The sequence below is a fragment of the Vanessa cardui genome, chromosome 19 (genome assembly GCF_905220365.1).
Source record: "Vanessa cardui chromosome 19, ilVanCard2.1, whole genome shotgun sequence".
Lineage (NCBI taxonomy): Eukaryota > Metazoa > Arthropoda > Insecta > Lepidoptera > Nymphalidae > Vanessa > Vanessa cardui.
Genome location: NC_061141.1, coordinates 5,825,233 through 5,846,325, shown reverse-complemented (window position 1 = coordinate 5,846,325; position 21,093 = coordinate 5,825,233). Strand labels below are relative to the sequence as shown.

Sequence of the window (21,093 nt, the reverse complement as noted above, 5' to 3'; positions counted from 1 at the left end):
AATCCAGTGGAACTAAAGGTTCATGGGCCATAACATCATAGCTCCCAAGGTCGGTGACGTATTTATGGTCAGTACTTTTTTATTACCAATTTCTGAGCAGTGGTGGCCACTTACGATCAGGCGGCTCACTCCATCTACCTGCTAAAGTTTAAAAAAAAATGTATATTCAATGTTTCCGTTAATATTTCGTTAAAAATATTTTACGCTAATAAATAAATGACATAATTTAAAAAAAAAATACATCATTTTTTACAGAAATTAGATCATATAGTACCTACCAGAAATTATATCATATAGTAACAATTTACAGTAAAAATTTCATTATAGGCCATCATTAACGCCTCTGATCAATTTAAAAAAGGAACCTTTTTGCTAAGGTGTGGGAACACAGATAGCCCTAAGTATAAGTCTGTGTAAGAGATTTTAACTCGCTGTTAGTTTGTTTAATTAAGTCAAGAAAGAGAAGCAAAAATAAATACTTGAAAAAAAAAAAAGTTTTGTTGTTATATTTCGACAAATATATGTAAGCTTACAATCGGACTTGAGTCAATTGGCGCATTTTCATACGAAAAGTCATTTTATATAAAAATGGACCAGTTTATTTTGTTAGCTGTTATTGATATAATTTTTTTTATCATATTATACATATTGGATCCGGATCAAAACGAGTATAATATCAATGCTAATTGTTATTATTGTTTCTCAATATTAAATAAGAATTGGTATATTTTAGAGATAGCAGAAAAGTTTATTTATAAGATTTAGGAATAAAATCTCGATCTTAGGTCGCTTTGGCTTCCCAGGAGGTACCACTAAAAGCATCACATATTTAATCACCGATCAGAAAAACTTAGTACATATTGTTATATTCGAAGGACTTAACATGAGGCCGCTGATCTTGCAATCCGTGGTTCTAACTTCAGGTCGGGCAGATTTAAATTTATTAAATTTCTCTTACTTAATATAGCCCGAAGTCTGGAAACTAAGTACGGAAGTCTAGTATTCCGGGACCACAGAAAGCAAATAAAGTCCGGTGCATAACCATAAATGAGGTGTATCGGATTTGAAGTCTCATCGTATCATTAAGTTCGTCGCCAATCTAGAAATTTGGGCTGTCAAAATTACCCTTAAACCGAGAACAAAATATTGGTGTGTGGCGATTTAATAAACAGCAAGAGGATGGAATCCTAGAGCTTATGTAAAACCTGGCATTGGCAAAAATAAACATATACAAGAATATAATATAACTTTGAAAACAGCAACAACATGTTATTTTATGTACTTCGATATCCATAACGTAACTCCGCATATTATATAACTTTCAAGAAACTTTACGTGAAATCACGCGAAAGGATTCACCTTTAAACAAAGTAAAACTTACAAGCAAATATGTACAATACAATTATTACGTACAAATAAACGCAGTAGCGTATCTGAAAGTATTTATTATTAAATATTAAAATACGAGATATTATATGAATATTTAAGTTTGAATAAAATATTCACTATATTTAAACTACTAAACTATTGTAATATTTAATTTACGTACTCACCAAACATTTTATGATAATCAAATAGGATATTGTATATATGTATCATTTTACTATCACAAAACTTTGAACGCTTGGGTAACATAATTCTTCGTTTGATATACTAATATTTTAACACGGTTTTTTCGAATTATTTTAGTCGAAGTTGAAAACAAAACTCTAAATACTTTATAAATTAATTATTTATAAGAATACTTCATAATTGTAAATTACTATTTCTGAATAATAAACCGAGGAGACCGAGGCAAAAAGCAATATTATAATAATGATTTCAAATAAAAGACAATAGACATAATGTTCCATTTTTAAATTATCATTTAACCGAAAAACTGACAACAATGATGAAAGTCGTCATTCGTTAACGAAACGTTCCAATACACGTTAGTCGTTAATCGTAAGATTACTGCTCGCATTATCTTTATTGCAATAAATTTAGCGTAACTAAAAATATGTACTATTATTAAAATATTTTTTGTATATAAGATTAAGTCTACTTAGGGTTTAATTTCATTCTATAATATGTAAAAGTTTTGATTTTACATTGACATATAATGAGCATGTCATATTAAATTTTTGGGTAGTGTCAAAACTGTCAAACACGTAGACGTAGTTCATTACCTAGTCTGAGGATTAAACACTTTTACAATATTTATTAAAAATGCCTTCAAGTGATAGCGAAGATTTTGAAAGTGCGGATGAAGGTCATAGCAGCCCTAGCAAGAAAGAGCGCAAGAAGCGCTTATCCTCATCAAACTATAGTGATAATTTGGAGTTAGACCACGAACCTCAGAAACCTCAAGATCAACAGTCAACAACATTAAAAGAATCAACAAAAAAACAGGTTAGTGAAAAAGTAATCCTATGCAAAAGAAAATCAAATAAAAACTATCTCGTCATTATATATAACATGAGATTTATTTATAAATTAATAGCATACTATTGTTTCATTATAATATAAATAAAAAATTAATACACTCATTTCTTAATTATATAACGTAATATTTATATCTTAAGATATCACTTTTATGGCATATTTTATTATTATATTATTGTTATCTGATATACTACTTTATTTCCATCATTTTGAAGGCTAATCCAGATGGTTGGGACGATTTTGACATTGATGAAGAAGAAACTGAAACAATTACTGCACAAAAAGAAAGTAATATTTCAAAAAAAGAATCAACTGCTAAAGCTGCTCCAACACAATCAGGCTGGGAGGACTTCGATGAATGGGGAGACAGTAATGTCAATGAGGAATCTCAGGTATATGATTACAAAATTATTTATTAAACAGACATACATAATCACATTTTGACTTGTAAAATGTGTACCGTCGTTACTTCTGATTTCCATAACACAAGTGCTTCAGCTACTTACATTGGGATCAGAGTAATGTATGTGATGTTGTCTCATATTTAAAAAAAAAAAAAAATATGTTGTAAATTCTTGTGTGATGGAAATCTTCGTTCAAAAATTCTGCAATTAGTTTGACTTTTATTTAATAATATTGTTGTGCTAGTCTAGAAACTTTAGTTGTAGTTAAATTCTTGACTCAGCATAGCAAAGAACTTTGTTAATCTGTTGCATCTCTAACCTTATACTCAGAGATTCTTTATTTTAAACATTCATAATAAAATGACAATTATATTAATGTTATTGTAAGTATATAAATATTGATAGTTACTTGTTTTCAATTTAATTTTGTATGCAATGTAGAATATTAAAATGAATTTATAGTTTTACTCTTTTTTTTTTTTACTGAAGTATATTACTTCTAATGTAAGGAAAAATATTTATTGGATTTAAATTCAGAACTGCTAAAAAATTAAGATCCATTATACAAATTTTAAATAAATTTTCAATATTCTATTTTTAAATAAATAAAATATGTAAACGTACAGTATAAGTCTAAAGCTAAAAAAAAAATATTTTCTAAAATAGTATAAGTTATGCATTCTCTGTAAATTTGCAGCCCTGGATACTTGCTTACTTACAGTATACAGTAAGCCTTGTGTAAATCCAGTGCTGATCTTTAATCATCTTAAGAAAACAATACACATATCAATATTTATACCAAAGAATTATGAAACCACACATTAAACCACTCTCGAATTTTATTTCAGGAAACAATGAAACATCAAAAGCGAGACGAGCCACAAGCTGTGGCAAGTACAGCTCCTCAACCTAAGAACGAAGGATGGGGATGGGGTTGGGGTGTTGATTCCCTCCTCAGCACAGCTACAGCCGGCATCAGCAATTTAACAACACAAGTTTCACAGGTATAAAAAAATATTAAAAATTTCATAACCCTATCTCAATTTTGTATGCTTTGTTTTATTTAAAAAGTTAAGAATATTATTTTCATGATCTATTAGTTGTAAATTTTAGTTATATCACACACACACACACACACACACACACACACACACAATCAAAAAGGTATTACTATTTTTATCTGTGATTTCTAATTTATAACTTAAACTGTTTGACAGTACTTAGGCTTGCCTAGCAGTGTATATATATATGATACTTATGGGTATAAACTGACTATTTCTAAACAATATATTTTTTTAATTTAATTTACAACATCCACAGGCTCGTAGATGCCTGCGCCTTTTTTAAATTTTATATTAAATTACATTTTGGCGTTTTATATTTTATATCATCAGCAGATCTTCACTGGAAATCATTTTTGTTGTCTTCTGGGAGACGTGGCCCACACTGATATATATATATATATTTTTTTTTTAAATAATATATACATAATCTATAATAAATTATATATAATAAAAATATATAGCAGTATATGTGTAATTCGTTTCTAAACAATATTAATCTTAAATACTTTTGTTTTAATTTGCAGGGAATATCAACTGTTCTTGAAACGGGTATTGGTGCCCCAGATCCTGAAGAACTGGCAAGGAAATCTGTGAAAAATTCCGAAAGTAAACTGAAAAGTGCTGAGAGTGAAGAAATTCAAAATGCAGAAGCAAAGTCAGATCAGAATGTGAACGATGGTGCTTTTCAATTTGGTAGCTTATTCTCTGGTGTTACCAAATTTGTTGAAACTACCGGTGAGTTGATATAACTTTTTTCTCATTTTCATATATAATATAATTTCATATATTCCAATGGCAGGAAGCAAAATTAAACACATTAAAAAACCTTACATTAATGGCACACCTTCGGTCAAGGTTTAAATCATGATAGATCTGAAAATGATATTTTCATTGTCGGTGGACTAATTTTTAATATTATACGTATTTAGTTATGTGGACTAGTTATATTAATAATAATATTCATCTTAAACTGTATATAGCAAAGGTCTTATATAATAGATATCATAATAATTCTAAGATTGATTTACTGACATTGGCATACAGTATGCCTTTTTGGTTTTGTTATAACATTATGAGGCTGAATGGGAAATTTCTGTAAAGAAATTTACAGTGGCAACACATACCAATTTTATGTTCCTGTCCAATAGAAATTTTATCCTGTCCTGAAACATTTTTGGACTATAAAGTCCCCCCCCCCCCCCTTCTGACTAATTAAACACTGAGAATGGTTAGTCTGTATATACTTTTATCACTATTACATATCCTGTACAGATCTTGTTATATATAATATAATATATAAAATAACCACTGACCGAAACTAGTCAAAAATATAGTATCCTGAAAATCGTACTAAAATATATTGAATTGGTCATCTTCAGCTTGAGTTAATGAAATTCATATTTTTAAAAAGAGAACATTGCTCCTTGTAAATCTGAAATAATGTCAGATTCCGTTTTATTTATTTTAAGGTACAAAAGTAATAGCAGGTGGACTGGATACCCTAGAGACTATAGGTAAAAAGACAATGGAAGTTCTTCAAGATGGTGATCCAGGTCTGGCCAAGAAGAGAGCTATGCTCGGTCTAGATTCTGGTGACAAACTCGTACTATCTCAGGTCTTGAGGGAAGCAAAAGCGAAGGCTGATGAAGAGGATCTTATGAGGGAAGCCAAAAGGGAGGCGAAAGAAGTCCATTATGAAACACTGTTTGATGATTTTGAAGGTACCATTCTTCATAAATGTTTAATAACTTGTTTAAAAAATATATAAGTATTGTTCATTAATAATTATATTAATTTAGTTTTAATCATAGTTCTATAACATGTTAATTTTTTCAAAATAAACACACTGTTACATTTAATCTTAAATGGAGCGGCAAATTGAGCCATTTGGCAATGTGTTTGTATGGGAATGGCCCTCCTAAGTGGTGATGACAATTTCCGACAAGTTATCCTCAGTGTTTTGAACCTGTAATTATACTAGTACTATATACATTTACAACAGAAACAACAAAACTAAGTATTGCACAAAGCTCTTCCACCAAGTGAAATATACCATAATGTCGAGGAGAGTCGAGATGGCCCAGTGGTTAGAAAGCGTGCATCTTAACCGATGATCGCGGCCAGGCAAGCACCGCTGATTCATTTGCTTAATTTGTCTTTATAATTCATCTCGTGCTCAGCGGTGAAGGAAAACATCGTGAGGAAACCTGCATGTGACAAATTTCATAGAAATTAACACATGTGTAATCCACCAAACCGCATTGGAACAGCGTGGTGGAATATGTTCCAAACCTTCTCCTCAAAGGGAGAGGAGGCATTTAGCCCAGCAGTGGGAATTTACAGGCTGTTGTTGTTATTTGTTTTTTTAAAATAAATAATCATAAAATCAACGAAATATTCATTACATCTAAACTTTAAGGGCGCGGCAATATCAGCCATTTGGCAATGTGTTTGTATGGTAATGGTCTTCCTAGTAATGATGATTAACAACAAAACTAAGTATGGCACAAAGCGCTTCCACCAGTGAAATAAGCCATTATATAATAACTTGTTCTCACGTCTCGTTCTGAGTAGAGATTGATAAGAACTAAATGTGTAAATATAATCACGTTTTTCAGGTCTAGTGCATCTGGAAGCACTGGAGATGCTGTCAAAGCAGGTGAGCATGCGTATCGACGAGCGACTGCGCAACGCAGCCCCTGAGAAGCGACACGACATCAAAGAGACACTGCAACAGGTTGCAGGTTAGTTCTGACACATTCATACACAACATTTAATCAATGTTATAAGTTAAGCCAGTGTAACTACAGGCACGAGGGACATAACATCTTAGTTCCCAAGGTTGGTGGCACACTGACGATGTAAGGAATAGTTAATATTTATTACAGCGTCATTGTCTATGGGTGATGGTGACCACTTACCATCAGGTGGCCCATATGCTAAAAAAAGTTTAAGTTATATCAATCAATCAAAATACTCTTTATTGCACATCAGTAAATAAATCACATAGACACGGTTAGGATAGATGTACAAGAGGCGGCCTTATCGCTAACACAGCGATCTCTTCCAGGCAACCTTAAGGTAGAGGAAAACAGATATAGAAAGAGTTAGAGGTGTACAAAGCGGATATAAACATAATATATAAATACACACTGTATTTATTTATTATGTTGTAATATTAATATATTTAAGTTGTCTCTGGGAAGAAATAATCGACATGAAAAAGAAATAACCATACAAGGTCATTCAAATTTTCATAATGAAACTTCAATTGTGAACTGTCTGTAAAGTAATTGAAGGATATGTACAGAATATGTACAGAAAAATCTATGATGTCATATTACTTTAAAAAAACAATTATTTATTAACAAATAAGTTTTTATTGAACAGAATATTTGTTTTATATATAACTTATGAATAAAAATACCATTACGACCAATACAAAAATACCATAAGCAAAGGCTTTCACAATACATGTTTAGCAGTAGAATATCTGATGAGTGGGTGGTACCTACCCAGGCGGGCTTGCACAAAGCCCTACCATATAACTTATAATATTAATAGTTGTTATAAAAATTTGCAGAACTCTGTGAAATGCCTGAAGAAGAAGATGATGATGAAGAAGAGCAAGAGGAAATATCAGAAGACATATCCAAGCCTGATGCATTCCACGAACGACTGCAACGGGCTACAAGAGACATTGGCTTAAAGTTACAATTCCAACCTTTAATTAAGTAAGTTATAAGACCATATCTAGTGTAGAATTCTACTTCTCTAATCTAAACCAAAAGAAAATCTCTCCAATTTGGACATTTACGTTCAAAAACTCTTATAAGTTAAAATAAATAAATTAGTATGAGACAACATCACACACATTACTCTGATCCCATTGTAAGTAGCTAAAGCACTTGTGTTATGGAAAATCAGAAGTAACGACGGTACCACAAACACCCAGACCCGAGACATCATAGAAAACTAATGATAATCTACATCGACTTGGCCGGGAATCGAACCCGGGACCTCGGACTGGCATGCCCATGAAAATTGGTATACACACCACTGGGTCACGGAGGTCGTCAAATAATTTATAAGTGTGAAAGATACCTGCTACATCTAAAGAATAATCAGTTAATAAACTGTTTATAGTCTAGCCTAGTGAATTTCTGCCAAATCAAAATCATAAATAATAAGGAGTAGCAAAGATATAACAATACATTTAACTAATTTTCAGTATGAAAAATCAATTAGATTTTCTGCTATTGTAAGATACATACAATATTATTGATTGACAGTGCCGTAAATAGCCTTTTCTGCGCCCTGTGCGAGCTTCCATAACTGCGCCCTATTTAAGCAGACCCTTTGCCTTTTTTACTGCCTCACTCACTAAAACTTAACCGCAGGTTCACTACTGTAAATGCGTTGCCCATTAACGATAAACACTAAAAACAAATACGCTCGTGCGCTGCCAAAAAAATTTTGTTGTTCGTAGTATGTTTTTAATGATACTAGCATGTAAGTATAGTACGACACAACTTAGATGTCGCATCGGCAAAATTCGTAAAACCGATCATATCCGAATTGAGTACACTATCCCAAACTATCAATAATTATTTCTCATGCGAATATGATCTTTACACAAACCTAATAACTTGTAGTATTATATGACCTTATATATTCGTCAATTTGACGCGTCGATTTACTTGCACTTGCTTTCTCTGACGCGTGAATCTATAGCGACGAATAGCGTCGAATGGCGGGATAGGGAGCTGTTTCTATTGGTTATGTAAATCGGTAGTAATCGGTTTTATTTTCATTCCATTGCATTTTCCGATGCTACATCTAATTTGTGTCGTACTATACGTTTGTATTGGAATCGAGTACTAGGGGCTCAGCGGAATCTTAACAAGAGCAAAACGAATAAACAATAGTTCTGCCTAGTCTGTCTATTTTTGCGCCCCGAGAGTCTACGCCCTGTGTCTGGACACCGGTGGCACCACCCTATTTACGCCACTATTGATTGAATGAATGTTGTGCTAGCTACTGTGATTAATTCTTTATTGTTTCTTAAAATCTATAGACATATAGCAATGTATTATGTCCAGACTGTTAAGGTCATTAAAATATTACAATATTAGATTATTTTATTCATATAATAAATGTTTAAAATTGTTATATTGATATGTCGACAAAAATAGAATCCATCTTTGTTTAATAATATTGGAGGTATTTTAATATTTATTGTCAAATGGCAAAGAAAAAGATGCATTCATAGACCTCTATGTCTAAAGCTCTCATGACAGCTGCAGATTTTAGCAGATTAGAGCAGGACCATTACAACGACAAAACATCAGACTTAACAGTTATAATGAGAGCGAGCACATAGAAGGATGTCTGTCTGATTTTGAATAAAGTGAAAAACAAGTTTTCGATGTTTAAATGTCATTTAATTTAATTTTAAATTTTAATTAAAACGGTATCTAAAAGCTAAAAATATTGGTATAGAGATGAGACATCAATCATTGTTAACTAAACTAGATGGCGCCAGCGCTCATAAAAATGTCATGTATCAATTTAAACCAGTTTATTTAGATATTTTTAACGTTTTTTTTACAGACAGTACACAGAAATTCTAACTTGGTTTGAGGAAACAGAAACAGATATAGCTGGAAAGGCAATATACAAGAGGGCAGTTAGCGGCCTCGCACAAACAACGGCACTATGCGTGGAACTGTACCACAAGACAGCTGAAATGCTGCTTGTCAAGAACAGGCGCTCCACAGCGGATGAAGCTGATGCTCTAACGCAGTAAGTAAAAGATTAATTTTTTAGAAAATAGGCTATTTGAGTGGTTTTTAAAATCCATTTTATTTTATTTAGTAGAAGTTAAGGAACCTAGTAAAAGTTGTTTTTTTTATTTCTAGTACATATTTGCCGAAAAATATCATATTAAAAATTCCATATTTAAATAATGCGCGAAAACGCTACTTGGACAATATGGCGCTGCAATGGGGTCGGTGACGTCACTTTGCTGTATTTTAATCTGTGGTACATATAGTAGAAAAGCAAGGTTTACAAGAAAGTGACTTCATCATAAGGCCGGCCAATCAAGAGCATTTTGTGTCACGTGACAAACGTTTGAAAAAATGCATTTTTATTTATTGATTTTTGAATAAATTATGCATTATTTTCAACTTTCGTTAGTAAATAACCATTTATAAACTCATAATATACACTGATTACAATAATTCACAATTTATTTTTCGCATTGTCAAATAGCCTATTTTACAAATCCAAACTCAGCTCGATTAGATATAAATACATTTTTTTTATCATAATAGGTTCAATCGGCATAATTCCAAGTTGTACAATCAATCACCCTTAATTTTTCACGATAACCCCGGATTCTGACCATCGACCGCTCTCTTCTGTTTTTCTTCTTTTATTTTTCCTGTCACCTCACAATCTGTCCAGTCATCCAATTGGTCAGCCGATCAAAGTCGGCTTTCTTTAACAGCCAGCTACGACGCAACAGTGTTACCATCTCTTAATCAGAATAACATAATTAAAATCATCACAAACATTTATGAGTCTTGTCCGTCAGTAGACAATGAAATTGTTAGAAGTGTAAACCTTGTGTGCCAGTAATTACGCTGACTAACTCACACATACATTTAGTTCTTAATAGATGACGAATGTCTTGAAACAAAATGGGCAATTTTGTCAATCTTAAACTACAGTGTTTTAATGTAATCTTAATAATATTATATTGAAAACATATTCATCAAGAAATATTCAAAAGTTTAAAATGATGATGGCTGTAGTTTGATTGACATATGCCAGAGCAAGTGTTGCTAGAAGGCAAAAAAAAATAAGGGAAAGAATAGATATGCTTCGTATTAATATATTTACTGTGACGGTTGCGCACCCAAACCTCTTTGAAAATAGTCTTATACCGGCTTTTATGACATTATTGGAAAGTGACACAATAACATACTTCTTTCAGGATGACAGTAGTATTGACAAGGCATATAAGCGATCTAGCGACACAGTTCACAGAGAAACTAAGCAGTCATCCATCAGAAAGTAAGGAGCAAATAAATGGTTACATCACCAATGTGTTCTTAGAGGTAAGCAGACTTTATTTTTTCTCAAAAATCATTCATTAAACTGACTATTTAAATTTTTCTATACTAGAATAAATTACATTTTGATTTTAATTTTGAGAAAATCAATTGGCATTTCTGGTTTATATCAACAGAACTACCATTTATCTGATAACCATGAATGTTAGGAATAACTCGTTAAATCATTCGTATAAAGATTATCATATAATCCACTAATGAAACACTCGTTGAGTTTTTACAGACTAAACAGTTTTTATTTGAACGGAAGACACAATGACACAACAAATAGGGTTGACATACCTAGAGACAGATATCGCTAGTAGTAGTTTAATAGGCTATTTGACAATGCGAAAAATAAATTGTAATCAGTGTATATTATGAGTTTAAAAATGGTTCTTTACTAACGAAACTTGAAAATAATACTTAATTTATTCAAAAATCAATAAATAATAATGCATTTTTTTCAAACGTTTGTCACGTGACACAAAACGCTCGTGATTGGCCGGGCTTATGATGAAGTCACTTTCTTGTAAACTTTGATTTTCTACTATATGTACCACAGATTAAAATACAGCAAAGTGACGTCACCGACCCCATTGCAGCGCCATATTGTACAAGTAGCGTTTTCGCGCGTTATTTAAATATGGAATTTTTAATATGATATTTTTCGGCAAATATGTACTAGAAATGAAAAAATCAACTTTTAATGGGTTCGTTAACCCCTACTAAATAATATAAAATCGATTTTAAAAACGAGTCAAAATAGCCTATTTTTATTTCGTTATATAAATCTAACATCCACATAGTAGTGAAGTTAAAGTGACAGTATACCGTCTGACCGATTACTGTAACAATTGCTATATACAAAGTATATGCAACGGCAAAATATCTGCTGGGTTTTTGTAGTCTATCCATACAAAGATATATATAATGTGTTTGTCATAGTTATTTATTTTAGTATGTAAAATTAAATCTGGTGTGACATTATTAATTATTATTTAACATGACTTAATCTGTCATTAATATTATTATTGTTATTTTTTAATATTTAATATAAATATGGATTTTATAAATTGATGGATACTGTTAAATTACATGTAAACGGAGGAATTATTAATAATATGTTAGTTAACTTAACTAAGGTAGTGGCTTCCTGTAATGTTAATTATAAGTTTGTGTTTTGTAAATAAATAAATAAATGTTTTTGTTTCAGGCCGGTAACAGTTCTAAGTATATAGAAAATGCATTCCAGTTAACATTGCCGATTATTCAAATAGGAGCAGTATAAAGTTTAAATGAAAATATATTAATGTAATTATTGTGTATAATATTTGTGATAAAATTGTTTTAATTATTCACAATAAAAAATATTTTATTTTATAATAATCTGTGAAAATGTTTCTTTGTCCTGTTTCTTTATCCAGATACTAAAAAAAAAGTTATAGAAGAATTATATTTAATACATAAGTTTTGTAATTAGTATATTTTAATTGTATAGTGTATGTCTGTATATGTTATTCCAATCAAAGAAGGAGTAAAGTCAAAATAAAATTAGATTTACAAATTTTTATTTTATTTCGATTTAATAACAGTACTCTAGTTCTACTATATTATATACTGATATTATTATATATGCTTAATATGTCTTAATCATTATCATAACATAGTATAAAACATAGTTGCTTATCTGCTGTCACTGTCTGTCCCTATGTATGCTTATATCTTTAAAATTAAGCAACGGATTTTGATGTGTTTTTTTTTAATAGATAGAGTGTTTCAAGAGGAATTTTTTGGATATAAAACATGAGCAATAGTTAACAAACATTGATAATTTTATAATTGTCAATGTAGTCGTCAATAAATAAATTCTGTAGTATGTTTAGTTTCAGTATTGCAGTGTGCGAAGCTAGGGCAGGTCGCTATAGTATAATGTTAATTTGACTTATACCTTTTATGTAAATTTCTCGCGAATCCATAATGAATACTGTAGTATACACAGATCTGTAATAATATAATAAATATTATTGGACTTATATTGTGTATGGATATATATATTATCTGTGTATTTATGTATCTGTCCTCTCGAGTGACACAAATCGCGGAAAGCGCGGGAATATAAAATATATGATTTGGGCGCGGGTGAAGAAGTGTGTGTGCACGGCGAGTGGATATTTAAATATAATATATATTTGTATGTTTCTTGTAAATCGATCTTACAATCTTATATATGACCATTACAAATACCATAGATTATTCGCGCTCTGGACCAATGACATCGCGTTCAAAGACAAAATTGTTCTATAAGTTTACTCCTCCTGTGATCGGTATAGTCTATGGTGTATTTATTGCTCGAAGTTCAAGAAGACAATAAAACTTTTACACAATACAATGTTTTATTTAGTACATTTGACAGTTTTGAAACATCGTGAGGAAACCTGCATGTGACAAATTTCATAGAAACTCTGCCACATGTGTATTCCACCAACCCGCATTGGAACAGCGTGGTGGAATATGTTCCAAAACCTTCTCCTCAAAGGAAGAGGAAGCCTTTAGCCCAGCAGTGGGAATTTACAGGCTGTTGTTGACAGTTTTGAAAGTACTAACACCACCTTAAATATAACTAGCTGTGCCCGCGACCTTGTACGCGTTTGTATTTAACAAAAATAAATATTATTGTAGCCTATGATACTCCTTATTGTATCAGTTATCTGCTAGTGTAAGTCCCATCAAAATCGGTTTAGCCGTTCCAGAGATTTGACGACCTCCGTGGTCGAGTGGTGTGTACACCGGTTTTCATGGGTACGCCACTCCGAGGTCCCGGGTTCGCTTCCCGGCCAAGTCAATGTAGATTATCATTAATTATTTTATGTTGTCTTGGGTCTGGGTGTTTGTGGTACCGGCGTTACTTCTGATTTCCATAACACAAGTGCTATAGCTACTTACATTGGGATCAAAGTAATGTATGTGATGTTGTCTCATATTTAAAAAAAATGAGATTAGCCGGAACAAACAGACAGACAAAAATTGTAAAAAATGTTATTTTGGTATATGTACCGTGTATACATACACATGCATTGAGTACAAAAGGGCTATTTTAATATTACAAACAGACACTCCAATCTTTTTATATGTATAAACGAGGAGGTAAGCATAACTTCGCTATAAGACATGAATGGTTACAGAGATACCCTAGCCTTCAATACGGTGTTATGAAATTTGATTTTATGTCATAATTTAAACCACACTATTATTGCATATTATGAATATAGCAGGGGCTATTGAATTTACTTTATTAGATACAATTATTATTTTAATATATTACAGTATTCAATTATTTGTAAAACTGTAATTAATATTATTTATACTGGCATGAGCTGAGATGGCCCAGTGGTTAGAACGCGTGCACCTTAACCGATGATTGCGGGTTTAAACCCAGGCAAGCACCACTATATATATGCTTAATTTGTGTTTATAACTCATCTCGTGCTCGGCGGTGAAGGATAACATCGTGAGGAAACCTGCATGTGTCTAATTTCGTCGAAACTCTGCCACATGTGCATTCCACCAACCCGCATTGGAACAGCGTGGTGGAATATGTTCCAAACCCTCCTTAATGGAAGAGGAGGCCTTATATCAGTAGTGGGAAATTTACAGGCTGTTACTTTACTTTACTTTACTTATACTGGCATGTAACACTATTTCTTATTTTAAATATGATTGAGCTGTCATTAGAAAAAATTTGGACGATAGCGGGGCATTGTATCAAAAGATAGAGAGTTTGGAGCATCATTGTAAAACGATAATATTATTTTGGCCATCCCGAACTATCAGTAGTAGTATAAAAAAAAAATGTAATTTCAGAATTACACATGATAATATTCGAAATATACGTCTAGTTGTTAACGGTAATATCTCCCCTTTCGATATTCTTCGAAATATGACTTTTCAGCTGTCATGTATTCTACATCATACTTACGTTGCCAGCATGTACGATAAAAAAAATAAAAAATCCTAATTAACCTTTTTGTTTCCTCGACATATAGATTTTGTAATACACTAATAATAAAAAGAATTGCCGAGTATTATTAGTATCGATAGCACACCTTGGGAATGAAACGATCGCCTCCTGGCTATTTCATCTCATATTAAATTATTGTATATAATATATGAGACAAACAAAAAAAAAATAAAAAAAAACTAAAAATAGTTTTATTGAGAGAATATATTTTTTTTTATATTCTCTCAATAAAACTATGATAACATAACTGCTGCTGATAATTATGTTCATATCATAGTTTTATTTACATTCAAATAATCTTAAATATATACTTTTACATATTCACATATATGCTATTAAGATTATGTATAAAGAAAAACTTCAACGAATAGTTTGGAAAATAATTAAAAATTCAATTGTTAAGTGATTTAGGAGTTGATTATCATCCGTGAGGTATAAAAAAGCCTTTATGTTTTAATGGATTCACGAAATAAGTCCAGTCCAGTGGTTTGGCTTTGAAAACGTAACAAATATAGGCAGAGTTACATTCGAATTTAAGATATTAACAAACCAGAATCCTATGCAATTAAGTCTATAACGAAAAACTGTAACAATATATATATATAGTATATTCGTAGTTAAAAAAAAGAATAACTTAAGTAAATATTAAGATAGAAACATTTTTTTATGGAATAGGTTGGCGGACGAGCATATGGGCACCTAATGGCAAGTGTCACCATCACCCATAGACAATGACGCTGTAAGAAATATTAACTATTCCTTACATCTTCAATGAGCCACCAACCTTGGGTACTAAGATGCTATCTCCCTTGTGCCTGTAGTTACACTGGCTCACTCGCCCTTCAAACCGGAACACAACAATACTTAGTTATAGCTTCTTTATATAATAGAAAATATTTAGCTATAGACATATATCAACATATGGTCGTTTAAACCAATCGAATATATAAATAGTTTAAATGTTCTCTATATATGTATATTATTAGGTAGACTAATATGTTTTTAATATATTCTTTATAATACATGTACCGTTGTTATACAATCATACAAAAAGTATTAAGATGAGTATACATACTACACTTACAAGGAAATGAAACAATGCAGATAAAATGCGAACGCTAACCGGACCACCTGTTATCAAACTGTTGAAGGTTTACATAATATGGACATGCCACAATAAATTATTTTAAATATTCTTAAATCTTTGTATTAACATTGAACTACATTATACTAATTTTATTAATGCGAAAGTAACTTTGTCCCTTACCAGTTCACGCTTTTACAGCTGAACTTTAAAGGTGAAAATTAGCATCGATTCCCGGGGAAGGAAGGTCGTAAATGACAATCAATTCTAGCCTATCACAAGAACGTGCTAATCAAACGAATATTATAGAACTATATACATTAAATTGATCTCATAGTTCGGTAGAAAGGCAACCCGACACGAACGGGAAGAAATACGAAAGTAACCTGTCATCTTTGTAACCCTATCTTACTAACATTTATTCTCCTGACGTTCGGATTAGCGGTGATCAAGATACAAGCGAGGTATGTGCTTTATTATCTTGACTAAGGCTGAAAACTAATTTCTATAAGCTCAGCACGAAAACAAAGGTACAAATTGTTTTTTAACAGTTAATATGCATTCTCGAATCTAGTGCCAACATAATATTTTATAAATATTGAAATTATTTTATGAACTTTGTCATAACAAATTAGATCCTATGGTTGGTATTCCATTGACGGGATTAATAGTGGTTTATACTCCTTGTATTTGATGTGATTTAAGTCAAGATTAATTTCATACAGTTATATATTGTTAAAACAATATAGAACTCTTCCACATTATTAAGTAATTTTCTTAGATTATACAAACAAAAAGAAGTACTTAGTGGTAGGGCTTTTTGCAAGCCTGTCTGGGTAGGTACCACCCACTCATTAGTTATTCTACCGCCACATAACAGTACTCAGTATTGTTGTGTTCCGGTTTGAAGAGTGAGTGAGCCAGTGTAACTACAGGCACAAGGGACTTAACATCCTAATTCCCAAGGTTGGTGGCACATTGAAGATGTGATGAATAGTTAATATTTCTCACAGCATAATTGTCTATGGATGATGGTGACCACTTACCATCAGGTGGAATATATGCTCGTTCGCCAACCTATACCATAAAAAAAGTATTATAAATAAAATCTTATCTATATTAAACTAGCAACACAAGAATACGAAAAAGGCGAAAGCAAGCGGTATTCGCAGGATGGCCCACATCTGCTCAAAGGGGTCTCTCGGTAATATCACAAGAGTATTCGGTACCATTGCAACACGTATGCATGATATGCGATGCGGTTTTTGTAAATATTTTCGGAGAAATTTTAACTTGTTTCATTTTTTTTTCCCGTTTTTATTTCGTACCTTTGGGTATTTCGTTCAAAGTCTCTAATAGAAATAAAGTTGTCAATTATTGCCAGTATAATTTATTACATATTTTTTAATTAATTTACATTATATTCTTTTATTCAATCAAAAAGCTGCTACTTAACATTAATACATATATGTAAAAACGTTAAAACCTAACCGAATGATTCTTAACATTAATAGCTACATACATATATGTAAAAACGTTATAATTATAACTAAACCTACTGATGCTTGCTTAGATTGTAACTTACCATTTCGATTAAGATCAAAGTGTTTCTCTAGCTAACCATTATTACATATTTTTTGTAAGTTTATTACATTTATGTAAACTTGCGATTAAAATATTGCTAATAGACAATATATTGTTGAAAAAAGAGTAACTACTGAGTCTCTCCGGTTCTGCTCGGTAGAATCTACTTTCAGAACCAGCGGTAGCTTCACTTAATTGTTAAATGACGATTCAAAACTGATTGTAAAAGCCTACTTGAATAAAGTTTATTTTAATTTTATTTAACAAGTGTAATATATTTTCCTATCAATATGTGAGGCTACAGCACTATGAGATTCTGGATCTAAATTAGGTTTCTCTTTTAAGGATTTCTCGGTAGCAGCCCAAAGATTGTGATACTAATATATGATTTCTTTATTAACCTAATCTAAATATTAATATAATCTTCTTTTCACTAATTACCAACACGTGTAATTCACGTGTTGACATTATTTGAATATTCTAGATATACATTAAATTCAAATTTAAAACATGTGTTAACTATTATTTTTACGTTTCATTACACTGACCTACAATTACATCGACGCGTGCGCAGTATCATTACACGCATGTAAAATTAATATTATCGCGTGACGTAATAAAAAGCCGAGTTATTATTAATAACAACGTTTCCTGTTATATCGAAACTATTATTAAAGCGTACAACTATTTGTCACTCTGACTAATGTTATGCTTGAACGGACCGGGTATAACATTTCGAAACCTGGTAACTGGCAAATTTAACTAAGTAAATAATATAAGTATAAAACAAAAGTAGATTGCAGTGTCCTGTAATAAAGTGCTAATAAAATTTCAAAATATAATTTAAACGTAACGCTACTATTTATAAATGCGTTCATAAATTAAATCCTTAGTTAAATTTAATGCAATACGACGGAAGAGAAACTCCCTTTTGCGTTAAAAACGTTTGATATGAAAATAATATTACTTTTATATAGAATAAAATATTACTCTCATGTAATCTAATGAATGAATATCACTTCTGATATTATATTTTAATTAAAATTAGAGCAAAACATCTCGAGTTCATTGTCACAGCACAATTTAATTATTGTTTTAATGAAAAAAAAAATGTCAGTGTGGGCGACGACAAGCTTGAAGTCCTACTAGTAAGTATGTAGTAGCCTAGTAGGTCTGCTAAAGTTCAGTATAAATATAAAATATAAAAACACCATCAAAATGTATTAAAGTAGAATGTAAAAGAAGCAACTGTGAGCTCGTCCATGTTGTTTAAAAACAATTAAATTCAAAAAGCTCAACAACTAATATATATACATAAGTATTATTGCTAAACATAAGGGAGACTAATAATTAACTTAACTTAGTAGGATTATTTATCTAGAAAAGTTTAAAAAACACCAAAAATTAAACAAAATGTTGTCTTTTACAATGTTTTGAAATTGAGTAGACGTATTAAGTAATAGCCAAGAGTGTCACGTTAATTAATTTATTTACGAAATGCATTGATGAATGCTATGCGACACCTGCAACGTGCAAATTGAATGACTGTTTTAAGTGTACCTTGTTATTGTCGCCGACTTCATAAAGCAACTTCGCATATGGTTCTATCTTAAATATTCAAAAAAGTAATACATACATTTTCTATTTAGATGGCCAAGTGGTTAGAACGTTTGTGTTTAAAATTCATCTCGTGCTCGGCGGAAAAATCGTGAGGAAACCTGCGTGTGTCTAATTTCATTAAAATTCTACCTCATGTGTATTCCACCAACCTGCATTGGAACAGCAAGGTGGAATATGTTCCAAACCTTCTCCTCAAAAGGAAAGGAGGCCTTAGCCCAACAGTGGGAAATTTACAGGTGTTGTTGTTATCCAGAATTAATTAATTCTTAGACATCGTATGTTATATGCTGTATATTGTAGAATTAATATGTATAATTGTATCACTATAAGCTTGTGATGTTACCCTATGTAGTTAAAAAAATATATTTAATCTGTGCACTTTTTAATGAATACTTGTATTACTGCTATAAAACCTCTTTTGGGGTTAACGTTTTTATTAAAACTCGGTATTGTCTATTTGCATCGGTACAATACTAAAAAGGATAATTTGAAATATACCAAAGATAATTAAGAGATTTGTAACGAATAATTCTTAGTAATCGTTATTTTTTATCAAAATCCGTGATATAAGAACAAATATTAGAAAACATAATTGGTTTAATAAAACTTTAATGAAATAAAAACATTCTATTCAAGGATTAATGGAATACAGTTTAACTTAGGAATAATTAAATACTGTGTGTGACAATAAATATATAGAATATGATCTCGATTCAATTCTTTTTGATTTGCTTTTGATTTGATTATGTCAAGGCGAGTCGCAACTGCATTAAACAAATGCCTTATCTAATATTACAGTTTTGACATTAATTACCTTTGTATATAATTCATTAATTCCGTAGATATATTTCGAATATCTGTTTATATTTAACGAATATTGTAATACTATGTGTGTTCTGTATATATAATGAAGAATTTGTAAACTATATCATTGAATAGTAATGTCATTTAATGTCATGTAAAATGTGATTTGAATGATTGTTTTTGAGATCGATTGTTTATCGAGTAAGGTAACTTTAACTGCACACCTATAAGGAACAGTACCTAACCAATAACGCTGAATTATATAAGTTAAATGTATAACTATAATTAAAATCGATTGAATGGTGAACTGACTTGAACGGTGATAAATATAATAACATTTTCTTTCTAGCGAATACTTTGGTACATCGGTTCGCACCAACTTATAGATTCATAAAACACCTTTTGCCGTATTAGGACGCTGTGTCCGCTTTCAACACTTGAATGGCAATGAATCCTTTTAGGAACATAAACAGACGCCGATTTATTCAAAACACACCTTTCGCAAAGGTGTCGGGTGCATCTGGGCTTATTATGTACATGAAAGGGTCGTCGGATTTTTGATTTATTTGAACTATTGACGTTGTATTTATATTTTATTTAATTTAAGTTACATTTTTGAAAAACGATGTAAAATATAATTAATATTTTACTTATTATTTTATTTTCGGTAAACACTGTACACAAACATTGATATCAAAATGTGTTTTACATAAGCCAATAAAGTTTATTACGCAACGGATTGTGATGCGATTTTTTTTTAATAGATAAAGTGATTCGAGATGAAGGTTTTTGTATATAATACATGCACAAACATAGTAAAGAAACACTTATCTTTTTAGAAGTTCCTAATGTGATGTCGCAAATAAATATAGTTGTACAAAATTCGTAGTATATTTAGAATCAATATTGTTATATTACAGATAACATTTATAGGATACACGTATCGAAATGACGTATCCCTGTAAAA

General features: G+C 31.2%; 1 protein-coding gene across 1 annotated transcript; it reads left to right on the top strand.

Moving 5' to 3' along the window:
- The first annotated feature begins 2,114 nt into the window (after window positions 1–2,114).
- Window positions 2,115–13,400, top strand: LOC124537913 (protein FAM114A2). Its single transcript, XM_047114873.1, has 10 exons — window positions 2,115–2,391; window positions 2,640–2,816; window positions 3,677–3,832; window positions 4,417–4,627; window positions 5,362–5,613; window positions 6,511–6,636; window positions 7,476–7,626; window positions 9,506–9,697; window positions 10,896–11,019; window positions 12,230–13,400. The coding sequence occupies exons 1-10, from the start codon at window positions 2,209–2,211 to the stop codon at window positions 12,302–12,304; spliced, it is 1,647 nt and encodes a 548-aa protein (XP_046970829.1). The 5' UTR covers window positions 2,115–2,208; the 3' UTR covers window positions 12,305–13,400.
- Window positions 13,401–21,093: the final 7,693 nt, after the last annotated feature.

Bases quoted from the DNA above. Each gene is read 5' to 3' on its own strand.
- LOC124537913 (XM_047114873.1), top strand. From the start codon at position 2,209: ATGCCTTCAAGTGATAGCGAAGATTTTGAAAGTGCGGATGAAGGTCAT. The intron at 4,628-5,361 runs GTGAGTTGATAT...ATTTATTTTAAG, and splicing joins CAAATTTGTTGAAACTACCG to GTACAAAAGTAATAGCAGGT. The intron at 6,637-7,475 runs GTTAGTTCTGAC...AAAAATTTGCAG, and splicing joins GACACTGCAACAGGTTGCAG to AACTCTGTGAAATGCCTGAA.